Source organism: Silurus meridionalis, chromosome 5, assembly GCF_014805685.1.
Source record: "Silurus meridionalis isolate SWU-2019-XX chromosome 5, ASM1480568v1, whole genome shotgun sequence".
NCBI classification, from domain to species: Eukaryota; Metazoa; Chordata; class Actinopteri; order Siluriformes; family Siluridae; genus Silurus; species Silurus meridionalis.
In genome coordinates this window covers 11,680,774-11,694,295 of record NC_060888.1, presented here as the reverse complement: position 1 = coordinate 11,694,295, position 13,522 = coordinate 11,680,774, and the positions used below count along the sequence as shown (strand labels likewise).

At 36.6% G+C, this 13,522-nt stretch overlaps 1 protein-coding gene across 1 annotated transcript in view; it reads left to right on the top strand.

The window, feature by feature from the left end:
• btk (Bruton agammaglobulinemia tyrosine kinase) overlaps positions 1-13,522 on the top strand; it is a 42,973-nt gene that overhangs the window by 5,048 nt on the left and 24,403 nt on the right. Inside the window, exons 2-4 of the mRNA XM_046849792.1 lie at positions 9,028-9,082; positions 10,047-10,210; positions 10,357-10,461. Coding sequence (XP_046705748.1) covers positions 9,079-9,082; positions 10,047-10,210; positions 10,357-10,461 — 273 coding nt within the window. The 5' untranslated portion in view covers positions 9,028-9,078. The remainder of the gene's footprint in view (positions 1-9,027; positions 9,083-10,046; positions 10,211-10,356; positions 10,462-13,522) is intronic.

Here is a 13,522-nt window from a genome sequence, read left to right as displayed (position 1 = left end):
ATTTCCACCTGTTCCTTATAATCTCACTTCTTTGTGCACCACTTTATCAGTCATACATGCTATCATACAGCCACACTAGAGGAGCTGATCTTAGTTATGCTAACAGTGGATGGGCTTGTCTTAGTACATTCCTTGCAAGGCACTTGAGGGAATTGATGGTGGCTTTATTTACCACTCTCAATGGTGACTTACACTAGAAAGCTATATGCCTCATGGCCCTGTAGCACCAAGGAAAGAGTCCATAGAGAGCTCTCTGATTGAGCCATGCTTTCCAAGCAGACACTTGGGCTGACAAAAAATAATACACTAAAAAACTAAAACAAAATACACTAAAAAAAATACAGTGTGCTGAATGTCATAAAGAGTGATAGTGAGTCGTTATAGAAGTCTTTTAGAGTACTAAACGGTCTGTGTCGTAGTCATATTTGTGTTGAAGTTTTTGATGGCCTGAGGAAAAAAACTCCCTCAGACTCTCTCACTTTTAGTGAGTGCAGTTTCAGACTGCTTGCCTGATTTCATTAGGCTGAACCAACAGTTACTAGGGTGGGTGGAGCCCTTGATGATTTTAGCAGCACTAGTACTGCATCACTTGGTGTAGTTATCATGCAGACCCAGAACTATGGTTAGTTAAACACACCATTGCCTAGTAAGCTGTGTAAGCTGTGAGCACTGCAGCTTGAATAGTTATATCCATGCACAGTTTCTGGTTAGAAAAAGTCCTTATAGTGACACTGTGTGTTGTTTCCTCAATTAGCATACTAACAAAGCGAAGTGTTACATACAAATAAATGGTAATGATGTTATTAAAATTAAATAATTTGCTTATATATTTCTCCACTATTATTTAAAATCTCCTCCAATATGTTATTTTACTTTACTTTATACATTTAAATGCAACTGCTGTAGTATTGTTTGCAGAGAAGCACCCTACGTTTCCTTACCTTACTTATCATTAGTTGAGAGCTCATTGTAAATTCTTGTGTGGCACACCTGTCCAAGGAGGAATAATTACCTGAGTTCAACCTTTGCATGGCCATCATCCCAGAGGGAAGCCACTTCTGAAGCTTACAAGAAAGCACGTTAACAGTCTGCTGAAAACAACCTGTCCAAGAGCATTACTATTAAGATAATTACTGCAACAATGTCCTGTGGTCTGATGAGAATAAGATCTGTAAGGCTCTGATGGTGTTAAGCATATGGGGTGACACCCTGGTGAGGAGTACCAAAAATGTTTTGTCTACAGTCTAGCATGGTGGTGGAAGTATCATGGTCTGGGGCTGCATGAGTGCTGCTGGTACTAGGGAACTGCAGTTCATTGAGGGAAACAGATTCCAACATGTACTGTGACATTCTGAAGCAGAACATAATGCCATCCCTTCAGAAACTGGACCGAACAGCAGTTTTACAACATGAAAATGACCGCAAACACACATATATTTTATAATATACATATATATTTTATTTTATTTTATATCAATCTATTAAAATATTTCATCACTATTAATCGCATGATTGTCATGAGTTAACTCATGATTGAATGCTAATTAATCACACATCACACACAACGTTTGCACTTTTTAACTGTTGGTTCCACAAGGATGGTTTTAATTGCTGGATGTGTCCATCATGACAGATTTTGGTGCTTGATTTGAGACTTTGCACATCAGTAAAACAAATGTTTAGTGATAAAAAATTTTTATTTTTCTTATATTTGACTAAAGAAAGGACATCGTGAATAAATGTGTGTTGCAATGAAGGTTTTAATTTTGCCTCTTTTATAATCATCTATTTAGGTTTTTTTTAATAAAAATGGTCAAACAGAAATGCACGCTGCATCAATCGCACATTAATAAAATATTTGTGTATATTTCATGTAAAATATTGGTGTAAAATATTTATTTTTTACAGCCCTACATATGTATATGTATTTTCATATAACCGGGGCTTACTTTCAACCAAATCTGCCCTGAGGAATATTTTAGATAACATTTTAGATGACAGGCTTTGGATGCCCTTTCTGACCAGCGTTACCTTCTATTACTGAACTGTACTGTATGATACAACAAATTATAATTGTGCAACCAATTGTAGTTTGAATCAAGTTTTGTTGAACTTGAGTGCAAAGCTATTTGTATCAGTTTCAGTCCAAAGCAATCTTTATGCTTTCTAAGTGGTTCTATCCACAGTAATTTAGGGTTGACCTTGAATATTCAAAGAATTAATGCTTCAATTAGATTAGCCGGATTTGACTACCAATCTCATATTCGAATCTTCACAGAGGTGTTACAAAATGAGGATCATGCTATTTTATTTATATGGGGTGCTCAATGTCTGGTTTCACACAAGACTACTGGTTTTCTCTCAATACGTAAATATATAACCCATTATAATAATAATGTTATAACTTAAAATGTGAAAGAAACAAAGCTTTTCAACCACCCCTGTGTCATATCTATGTTTCACTTTACATGATACATGATAGACACAAAAGCATCTTGGAGGCAAGGAATTTGATTGCTGTGATATAATGTTTCTTTTCCTGCATTGTGTGTGAAAGAAAATATCCACTTGTTCACTACCTGATGTCATACATATAAATTGCCAAAAGTATTAGCTCATCTGCCTTCACGTGCAAGTAACCTTGAGTAACTTACGATTCTTAATCCATTGGGTTTAATATGATGTTGGCCCACCCTTTGCAGCTATAACAGCTTAAACTCTTTTGGGAAGGCTTTCCACAAGGTTAAGGAGTGTGTTAATTGGAATTTTTGACCATTCTTCCAAAATTTATGAGGTCAGACACTGATGTTTGACGTGAAGGCCTGTATCTCAGTCTCTGCTCTAATTCATCGCAAAGGTTTTCTATCAGGTTGAGGTCAGACTGTGCAGGCCAGTCAAGTTCTTTTACAACAAACTCACTCATCCATGTTTTTACCAACCTTGCTTTGTCATGTTGGAACAGGAACGGGCCATGCCCAAACTGTTCCCACAAAGTTGGGAGCATGAAGTTGTCCAAAATGTCTTGGTATGCTGAAGCATTGAGTTCCTTTTACTGGAACTTCTGTAAGGGGCAGAGCCTAACTCCTGAAAAACAACCCCACATCATAGTCCCCTCTCCACCAAAGTTTACACTTGGCACAATGCAGTCAATCAAGTACCGTTCTCCTGGCAACCGATTTTACGTTGCCTACCACCGAGTTGCCATCGTTCCCAATCGCTGGTACTTTTTTATAATACCACTAACAGTTGACTATGGAATATTTAGTAGTTAGGAAGGAAATTTCACAAATGGACAAATTCACAGATAGCATCCAATCATGGTACCAGGCTGGAATTCAATGAGCTCCTGAGAATTATTCTTTCACAAATGTTTGTAGAAGTGGTCTGCATGCCCAGGTGCTTGATTTTATGCACCTGTAACCATGGAAGTGATTGGAACACCATAATTCAATTAATTGGATGGGTGAGTGAGTAAATACTTTTGGCAATATAGTAGGGCTGGGCGATATGGCCTAAAAAAAAAAATCCCTGCTTTTTTCACAAAAAATCTGATTTGCGATTTAAATAGATTTTTTCCCCCCTGCTTAAAATCAATCTGCATATGACAAAGAAAATGTTAAAAAAAAGTTTTAACTTTATTGAATAAAGTTTATTTACCCTTCTGGGATTATAACCCACTTTGGGTTAAAGTGCAATCAGAAACAACAAGCCAAAAATGATGACAGGCCCTGCCATTGTAAATTGTGAAAATAGAATGTAACATAACATTAAATAAGCAAACCTACAAAGAAAAATGTTTTATGAGTGTTTGAATGTGGAACAAGTGATGCTTGGAGTGATTTTGCCTTTACTTTTCTCCAAAACTCCACAGTAAAATGAGATGAAATTTGAAATAAGAATATAATAGACAGGGAGATTCTAAATAAGAATTATTTGAAAGCGTGAGCAAACCTCAAAAAAATGTTGTGTTTGAATATGGTGATTCAAATGCTCTGATTTTTCTGTTTCTTAACGGAAACGCCGTTCTGAAGCGTCTTTACATGTACTAAACAAAGTGCGGCTGCTTAACTGCAGTCTTGTGCTGCCGCTGTCTTGTTCATTTCGTAGGGCCCTACATCTCTCCCACTCGACAGCATGCCTCTGTTGGAGGTGCTGCAGTAAATTGATGGTACTGCTACCTTTGCTTGCTTGCTGCCATGTTGTTTGTGTATCTCTATGGCAAACGCGGGGGGAGGGCTGAGTTCGTTCGAAACTGTGGGAGCCCAGAGGGAAGCGTCGGCGGACATTAAAGAGAAACCCGATTTTTATTAAAACAGATCGATGTAAACTACACATTCGAGTTAATCAATAAAATCGATTTATCGCCCAGCCCTACAATATAGTGTATATATATTTATTTCCAGATTCTTTTTTTTTTTCCTTTTGAATTTTTCCAATTTTTTCAACTATGATGGGTGCAGATATGAAGGTAATAATGTCCCAAACACCAATACTAATAGCAGTATTAAAAATGTTTTTTTTTTTAATTTCTTATTAATTTAATTTTATTGACAGTACTGCATGATAAAGAAGCATGGCCAGCTGTCTCTCTAATGTCTGCTCCCAATGTTTGTTGAATAATATTTTTATGGAGACATGGTCCAGTGGCAGAGATTCAGACCATTTAAGTAGACAGATTTGCCATGTTTTGTGCCAATAGAAATGCAGCTGTGCTGCAAAGCTTTTGGTTGTGGCTTTTGTGTTAACATCAACACAGAATGGCGCAATAACACTGATAGTGATACTAACACATGCTGAATATTTAATATATCAGTTGAAAATCTGGCCAGCATCTGCTCTTTAAAACATATATTTGTTTTAAGCATACCAACTAGCACATATAATACTGGGCAAAGTTTTAGGCAGGTGTAAAAAAATGCTGTAAAGTAAGAATGCCAGACTTTTCCAGACAGTAGTTTGGTTTACCTGGGTCTCACTGGTTTCCATCAATTCCTTTCTGATGGCACTGCTGGACATCTAATGTTGAAGCATGATGATTCCCCTTTGCTGACCACTGCATCTACAGTTCTCAACATTACCTGTTTATTTGTGCATCTTTAAAATATAATTTTAAACCCCAGTCTGCTTTGAAACCCTTATCTGGGAGACTGATATAACTACCAGTATAAGAATGTTGTTTTGATTCTTGCAATGTTTTTTGACTTCACTAGTTAGCAGAGTTTGGTAGTTCCTCACACACTTTTAAGCTTTTAATACACTGTTGTTTCTGTTTGAGTTCTGTTTGTGTATTTAACCTACATATTAAATTGATGATTATTAGCACTTGATGTAATTGGTTACTCAAACACTTGAATCTGATCCTACAAAATTGTGCACAAGAACTTTTAGTCTTGGTTTGAAGAGCAGAACAACATGTTGGCAAGAAAGACCACTCCTCCTTCCAATGACAAGTTGCTATAAGGATAGCTGATGAGAAGAAAAGTAAGAAAAGCTGCTGGACCAGACACCATTAGAAGATGTGCACATTTGCTGGCAGATGTTTTTACTGACATCTTTAACATCTGTGCACATAATTCCAAAATGCTTTAAACTTCAAACCACTGAAGTCTTCAGTGTCATGCCTAAATGACCACTGTCACTTACACTCACACATATCATCATGAAAGCTTATAAATAACCCCACAGGGCTGCTGCAGTTAGCATATTATTAAACCACTCTACAGACAATGCCACTGTCAACACCGTCCATCTAGCTCTCATGCATCTAGACAAAAAGATACAGTGAGGAAAATAAGTATTTGAACACTCTGCTATTTTGCAAGTTCTCCCAATTAGAAATCATGGAGGGGTCTAAAATTTTCATCGTTGGTGCATGTCCACTGTGAGAGACATAATCTAAAAAAAAAAAACAGAAATCAAAATATATGATTTTTAAACTATTTATTTGTATGATACAGCTGCAAATAAGTATTTGAAAACCTGTCTATCAGCTAGAATTCTGACCCTCAAAGACCTGTTAGTCTGCCTTTAAAATGTCCACCTCCACTACATTTATTATCCTAAATTAGATGCACCTGTTTGAGGTCGTTAGCTGCATAAAGACACCTGTCCACCCCATACAATCAGTAAGAATCCAACTACTAACATGGCCAAGACCAAAGAGCTGTCCAAAGACAGTAGAGACAAAATTGTACACCTTCACAAGGCTGGAAAGGGCTACGGGGAAATTGCCAAGCAGCTTGGTGAAAAAAGGTCCACTGTTGGAGCAATCATTAGAAAATGGAAGAAGCTAAACATGACTGTCAATCTCCCTCGGACTGGGGCTCCATGCAAGATCTCACCTCGTGGGGTCTCAATGATCCTAAGGAAGGTGAGAAATCAGCCCAGAACTACACAGGAGGAGCTGGTCAATGACCTGAAAAGAGCTGGGACCACCGTTTCCAAGGTTAGTGTGGGTAATACACTAAGATGTCATGGTTTGAAATCATGCATGGCACGGAAGGTTCCCCTGCTTAAACCAGCACATGTCCAGGCACGTCTAAAGTTTGCCAATGACCATTTGGATGATCCAGAGGAGTCATGGGAGAAAGTCATGTGGTCAGATGAGACCAAAATAGAACTTTTGGGTCATAATTCCACTAAACGTGTTTGGAGGAAGAAGAATGATGAGTACCATCCCAAGAACACCATCCCTACTGTGAAGCATGGGGGTGGTAGCATCATGCTTTGGGGGTGTTTTTCTGCACATGGGACAGGGCGACTGCACTGTATTAAGGAGAGGATGACCGGGGCCATGTATTGTGAGATTTTGGGGAACAACCTCCTTCCCTCAGTTGGAGCATTGAAGATGGGTCGAGGCTGGGTCTTCCAACATGACAATGACCAGAAGCACACAGCCAGGATAACCAAGGAGTTGCTCTGTAAGAAGCAAATCAAGGTTCTGGCGTGGCCTAGCCAGTCTCCAGACCTAAACCCAATAGAGAATCTTTAGAGGGAGCTTAAACTACGTGTTTCTCAGCGACAGGCCAGAAACCTAACTGATCTAGAGAAGATCTGTGTGGAGGAGTGGGCCAAAATCCCTCCTGCAGTGTGTGCAAACCTGGTGAAAAACTAAAGGAAACGTTTGACCTCTGTAATTGCAAACAAAGGCTACTATACCAAATATCAACATTGACTTTCTCAGGTGTTCAAATACTTATTTGCAGCTGTATCATACAAATAAATAGTTAAAAAATCATACATTGTGATTTCTGGATATTTTTTTTAGATTATGTCTCTCACAGTGGACATGCACCTGACAATTTCAGACCCCTCCATGATTTCCAAGTGGGAGAACTTGCAAAATAGCAGGGTGTTCAAATACTTATTTTCCTCACTGTATGTACAATGAGGCTTTTATACTTCAGCTCAGCATTTAACACAGTCATTCCTCTGTACCTGAGTCATGGACTTCCTCACTAGATCTCAGTGATTTCAGTTCAGAACAGCACCTCCAACACCAAAACACAGCATTGAGGCCTCATAGGACTGTGTGATTAGTCCACTGCTGTTTACAGTGCTGACTCATGACAGTGTAGCAATACACAGTTCAAACTACAAGTATGCAGATGACACAACCATTGTGGGTTTCATCAGCAAGAACCTAAGGAAGTGCAGCAGCTAGCAGGCTGTTGCAGAACTAACAGCCTGTCTCTGAATTTTGAAAAACAAAATAAAAGTTTGTTGATTTCAGGAGGACATGGAGTGTCACACATACACTCCTGCCATTTTAAAAAAGTACCAAAGCATTTGGGACCTTATGATCAGACTGTGTGAGAGTTCCTTCAATAAACCCATAAGACTCTTTAACACAAATGGACTAGACTGATAAACATGCACACACACACACACACACACACACACACACACAGACACACACACAGCTATGTGCTCTATTAAACATGATTTTGGCACACCTTGAAGGCGCAAAAACTTTTGTACGTTTGTTTTTTATTGATTTTTCATCAGCCTTTAATTGTATCCAACCTCATATCCTAGCAGAAAGGTTAAAGAGTGTTCATAACATTGATTCTGGATTGATAAGTTGGCTGATGGATTTCTTAACCAATAGGTCTCAGCATGTGAAGGTGAACAGTGTTTTGTATGATGTACTTTTTTCCTCTACTGGGTCACCGCAAGGGTGTGTTCTTTCACCTCTTTTATTTGTGCTTTATACTAATGAGTGTCGTAAGCAACTTGAGAGGCGCCATATCATTAAGTTTGCTGATGATTCAGTGATTTTTTCCCTCCTTAATAATGAGGATTCTGTTCACGGTTCTGTATTGGTAGATTTTATTGATTGGTGTAAACTTTCCTTTTTGGACATTAATGTATTAAAAACTAAAGAGATGATTGTAGATTTTAGGAAGAATCGTACAGCCATCTCTCCTGTGGTTATTAATGATCATGCTGTTCAGATTGTACATCATTTTAAATATCTTGGTACTATAATAGATGAAAAGTTGACTTTTGGGGCTCATGTGGATGCTGTTTGTAAAAAAGCCCACCAGCGTATGTATTTTTTATGGAAACTCTGTGGTTTTAACGTGGATAGCACTTTTATGAAAATGTTTTATTCTTGTTTTATTGAGTCAGTTATTACTTTTACATTTGTGTGTTGGTATGGATCGCTTAATCTGAAAAATAGAAATAGACTTCATGGTATTGTTAAAGTGTGTGGTAAGATTGTCAGCACCAACCTGATGGATTTAAACAGTGTGTATAAAGCAAGGATTCTGAGGAAGGTACAATGTTAAGAGATTCCAGCCATCCATTGCAGAATCTTTTTATGTTGTTACCTTCTTCACGTAGATATTTTTACCACTTTGCAGGACAAATAGATTTAAAAATTATTTTGTACCAGTTGCTATTGGGTTTTTAAATACTTAATTATTTTATTTTTTTTCTCTGTACTGTTTGTTGCTGTGTGTTTGGGATTGTATGGATTCTGCTGGCTGTGAAACAAATTGCCCCTCGGGGATAATAAAGTTGACCTAACCTAACACGCGCAGTTGCCGCTGAAGTGAAGTGTGGAAGAATATGGGTCAGTAAAACACATTTGAAAACTGGATACATTACTTAGCGAGCACAAACTACGAGGCATATACACGCACACAAATAAACAAGAAGTGGAAACAACAAAGTCCCTCCCACAGTGGTCCAACACCTGTAGGTACAGTGTACCCTAGTATGAGCATCCCCTGGCATAAGCAGATCTTTGGAGGCTGCCTCATCAGCCTTTGGCGTGACCTTGACTTGAGGGGCCCCCTGGTTGTCTCCTGGCATGATATCACTAGATTGACCTCAGGGTAAAGTTTGTTGTGAATGGTTGCTTTAGCTCCTTGTGGACTCTGGACTTCCTCCCCTCCTTAGGTTTGGTCTCCTTGGGTATCCTCCAAAAGAAATCCTCAATCCCCAAAACAAGCTCACACAAATGTGGCTATAACAACATAGAATAGAATTTGGAAGTCCATAGTGATGCATGCACGCATGTGTTTTGTTATTTTGTGAATGGAGCCATGGGGAAAATCTTTGCAAATTTCGCATTATTCAGCTGTACTAAACATTTTTTTATTTTCAATTCATTCTGAAGCTCAGTGGTTATTTTGCAAAATTATCCCTAAGAAAAATCAATATAGAAATAAAGCCCAATATAATACAATGCTTTAACCTCAAAAACATTATGTTACTTAGTTGTTGTTCTGTTGGGGAATAAACTAGGTTCTCAGGTCTGGAATATGCAAAGATAAAAGATGATTACTTTAGCTGTGTGGGAGGAGAAACATAGTGTATTATAACAGAAAAGGTTTAGAGGGAAAGTGGACACAAAACAAAGGAGTGGTAAAAATAGGTGACAAAGACACCATAGTATTAGCAGTAGGATAATAAGGTGGTCAATTGGCCTACATTTTTTCTGGTTTCTTAAGCATTGCTATTCTCAATATATATGTATTTAATACATTTATTCTGTTTAAATCTATCTTTAATAGTATGTATTTGTTTTAAAGATAACAACATATCTGAAAGAACAATGTCAAATAACTTGCTGGAGGAGGTATTCATAAAGCGCTCTCAGCAAAAGAAGAAAACTTCACCCTTAAACTTCAAAGAGAGATTGTTTGTACTCACACAGGAAAAGATTGCGTACTATGACTATGACATTGAAAAAGGGGTAAGACATGCTTTTCAATATTTTAATTATTATACTACAATAATTACTTCAGGAGACAGCTTTGTATTTTTATGTAATGATCATACCCTAATGTAATTTAATTTATTGCTATGTATTACTAATTTAAGTTATCTTTCTTAATATAGAAGAAGAAAGGATTAAAGGGATTTGTTGACATTGACAAGATTAAATGTGTTGAGATCGTGATTCCAGAAGACCATGCTCCTCCTGAACGATTATTCCCATTTCAGGTGAGGTGCCATACAAGTTTTATGATTGCAATGATGTGTGTCAGTATAATTGATTCATTTTACAGATGTTTTATAAGCCTGTGATTAACATTGTGTCAGATAGTGAACTAGGTTCTTAAATTTCTTAGGTGTTGCAATATAAATTAACTTCAATTAACCCCAATTAACCCCCAATTCCAAAAAAGTTGCTACACTGTGTAAAAAGGTAAAAAAAAAACTGATGATTTGCAAATCTCATAAATCCACATTTTATTCACAATATAACATAGAAATACATCAAATGTTTAAACTGAAGAAATGTAGCATTTGTGTGTTGCAGATTAGCATTGTCTTGCTAAAATATACAAGACCTTCCCTGAAAAAGAATGGAAACATTTGTTGCCCTAAAACCTAAGCACTGAACTGAACACTACTGCCAAGCTGGATGGTCCCCCTCCTCTTTAGTCAATAGATGGTTTCCTAGAAGACTTTACAGTTTGATTTATCTGACCAGAGAGTTTTTCAATTTGCTGTAGACCATTTTAAATTAGCTTTGGCCAAGAGAAGACAACTGGATTTCTGGATCATGTTTACATTTACATGCATTGATTTAAATATAAGACATACTTGTTTAGTGCTAATTTAGTGCTGCCTGAGGGTCCAAAGATCAGAGGAAACCAGTCATTTCAAAGTCATTTGTGGCCCCATCCCAAGTTTTTTGAGATGTGTTGCAGCCATCAAATTTCAATTTCTTTTTTCTTAAAATGGTACATTTACTTAGTTTAAACATTTGATATATTTTCTATTTCTATGTTCTAAATAAAATATATGGGTTTATGAGATTTGCAAATCATTTAAGTCTGTGTTTATTTACATTTTACAGTGCCCCATTTTTGTGGAATTTTGTGGAATAGAGAAAGCTGTGATTTGGTATCATTATATGAATATAAGAGCTATATTCTTAGAATGAAGAAATGTTTATTTGTTTGTGATTAGCTTATATAACTAAGAATTAATTGTATAACTAAATATATTTTGGCAGTTTGAACCAACATTAATATGACATGATATTTTTTTTTTCAGGTAAATTTGTCAATTTTTGTTAACACCATACAGTAGCTAAATGAATATAAAGAAACAACAAAATATCTTGTTTAGACCAAATACAAAGATATTAAAATCTGTCTGAAAATCTTGCAAACATCCAAAACAAGAGCTACAAAAGATCCAAGCAACTAAAAAGTGATTGCTTGAAATACGACTGGGAAGAATGTAAAAAGCAACAGGGCTTTTCCTTGTTGGTAAAGCAAAAAAGCCAGGCCTGTCAGATTCATACACTCATTACATACATTACATACATACACTAGCTATTTACACTCCTAATTTACCAGATTTAGATGTGGAGTTGATTTAGAGTTATTCTACAAATGCTTGTGCTTAAACAAACTAACCATAATCACCTACAGTGCCTCGAACTTATTTTGGCACTGTTATTAAATGTGAGCAAAAAAGGTCTGTGAAAATTGTCTTTATTGTTAGCTCTCATGGATATCAAACAGTTGCAAACACAGCACAGCTTAATGATTTTTTTTTTTCAAATACGTATGTGCCACAATTATTGCCACCCTTATGAAATTATTTCAGTAAAATAGATTTGAAATTGATTCCTATGGATATTTTTACATTCTTTTTTGTATACCTGATTGGTTAGGAACAGGAAGTTGTTCAACTATAACTTTCTGTTTCACACTTTTATTAATATGAGGGAACACATTGGCCAAATTCCCTTTCTTCAGTCATAAAACTGAGCAAGATCAAAGAATATAGCTGTGATGTGTGGCAAAATGTTGTTAAAAAAGCATTTAAAATGTCCATTTCCATCATGAGAGAAATACATTTAAATAAAGTTGAAGTGTAATGGAAATGTTATGAATCAACCTGGAAGATGATTTGTGTCTATATTGACTCAAAGAAATGTAAAGAGAATGGTTTAAGTAATCAAAAAATCTTGGTGGCAGAAAGTCTCTAAAACTACAATCCAACTATCACCTATGTACAAGCCGATACTAAATGTCCACCTGACTACCTCTGACAGGAAAGCTTAAAATGAGCCATAGTTGTACAGTGGATATAAAAAGTCTACACAACTGTATAAAATTGCAGGTTTAAAAAATATAAAGACAGAAATAATAACATAAATGTCTGACTTGTTACAGCTTTTATGCAAAATTCCAAAATATCTCAGTATTTCGTGCTATTCATTTTCCCAGCTTGGTATTTAAAGTGATTTATTTTCCCATTTTCCCTTGAGAAGTGCCCCTGACCCAGCTGAAAAGAAGTTGCCCCAAAGCATAATGGCACCATCAGTATGCTGGTCCGTGGATGTTCTGTTTTGGCCAAACATACCTTTTTTGAATTATGGCCAAAATGTTAAACCTTTGTCTTGTCAGAAGATAGCGTGGTTTGGGGTGACTGAATGAATCTTTTGCCATAATTCAAATTACAGATAAACAGTATTGTATATCTGTTTTCCGGTTTGCCACCCTACAATACAGCCCAGACTTGTGCAGGATAATGGAGATGGAAGTCAAAAGCAAAAAGTGACCAGTACATGCCAGAAACTCTTGAGATGCTGTTAGTCTCTTGATAAAATTTATCCTTGATTCTAATTTGATTCTTGTCCTCTCATCAACTTTGAAGGCTTGTCCTGATCTTTGCCATGTCTCTTTGGTACCACATTTTCTCCACTTATTAGTAAAAATGTTGCTCCATGGCATTGACAGTAATTACATAGTACAGTCAATATTCTTTTATATCCCTCTTCTGATTGGAACCTTTCAACAATTAAATCAATACATCAGTCTGGTTTATCAGCGGAAAATTGTAGCACAGTTTAAATTACTGGCGTCAAGTCAAGTAGGCTTTATTGTCATTTCAACCATATACAGTGCAGTACACAGTTAAACAAAAAAGGGTTCTACATCAAACAACATAAATTAACAAAAGTAACACAGAACTACAGAGAACTTTAAACAAAACTTAAAACATAAAGTGCACATGTGCAACATTTAGTCCAAAAAAA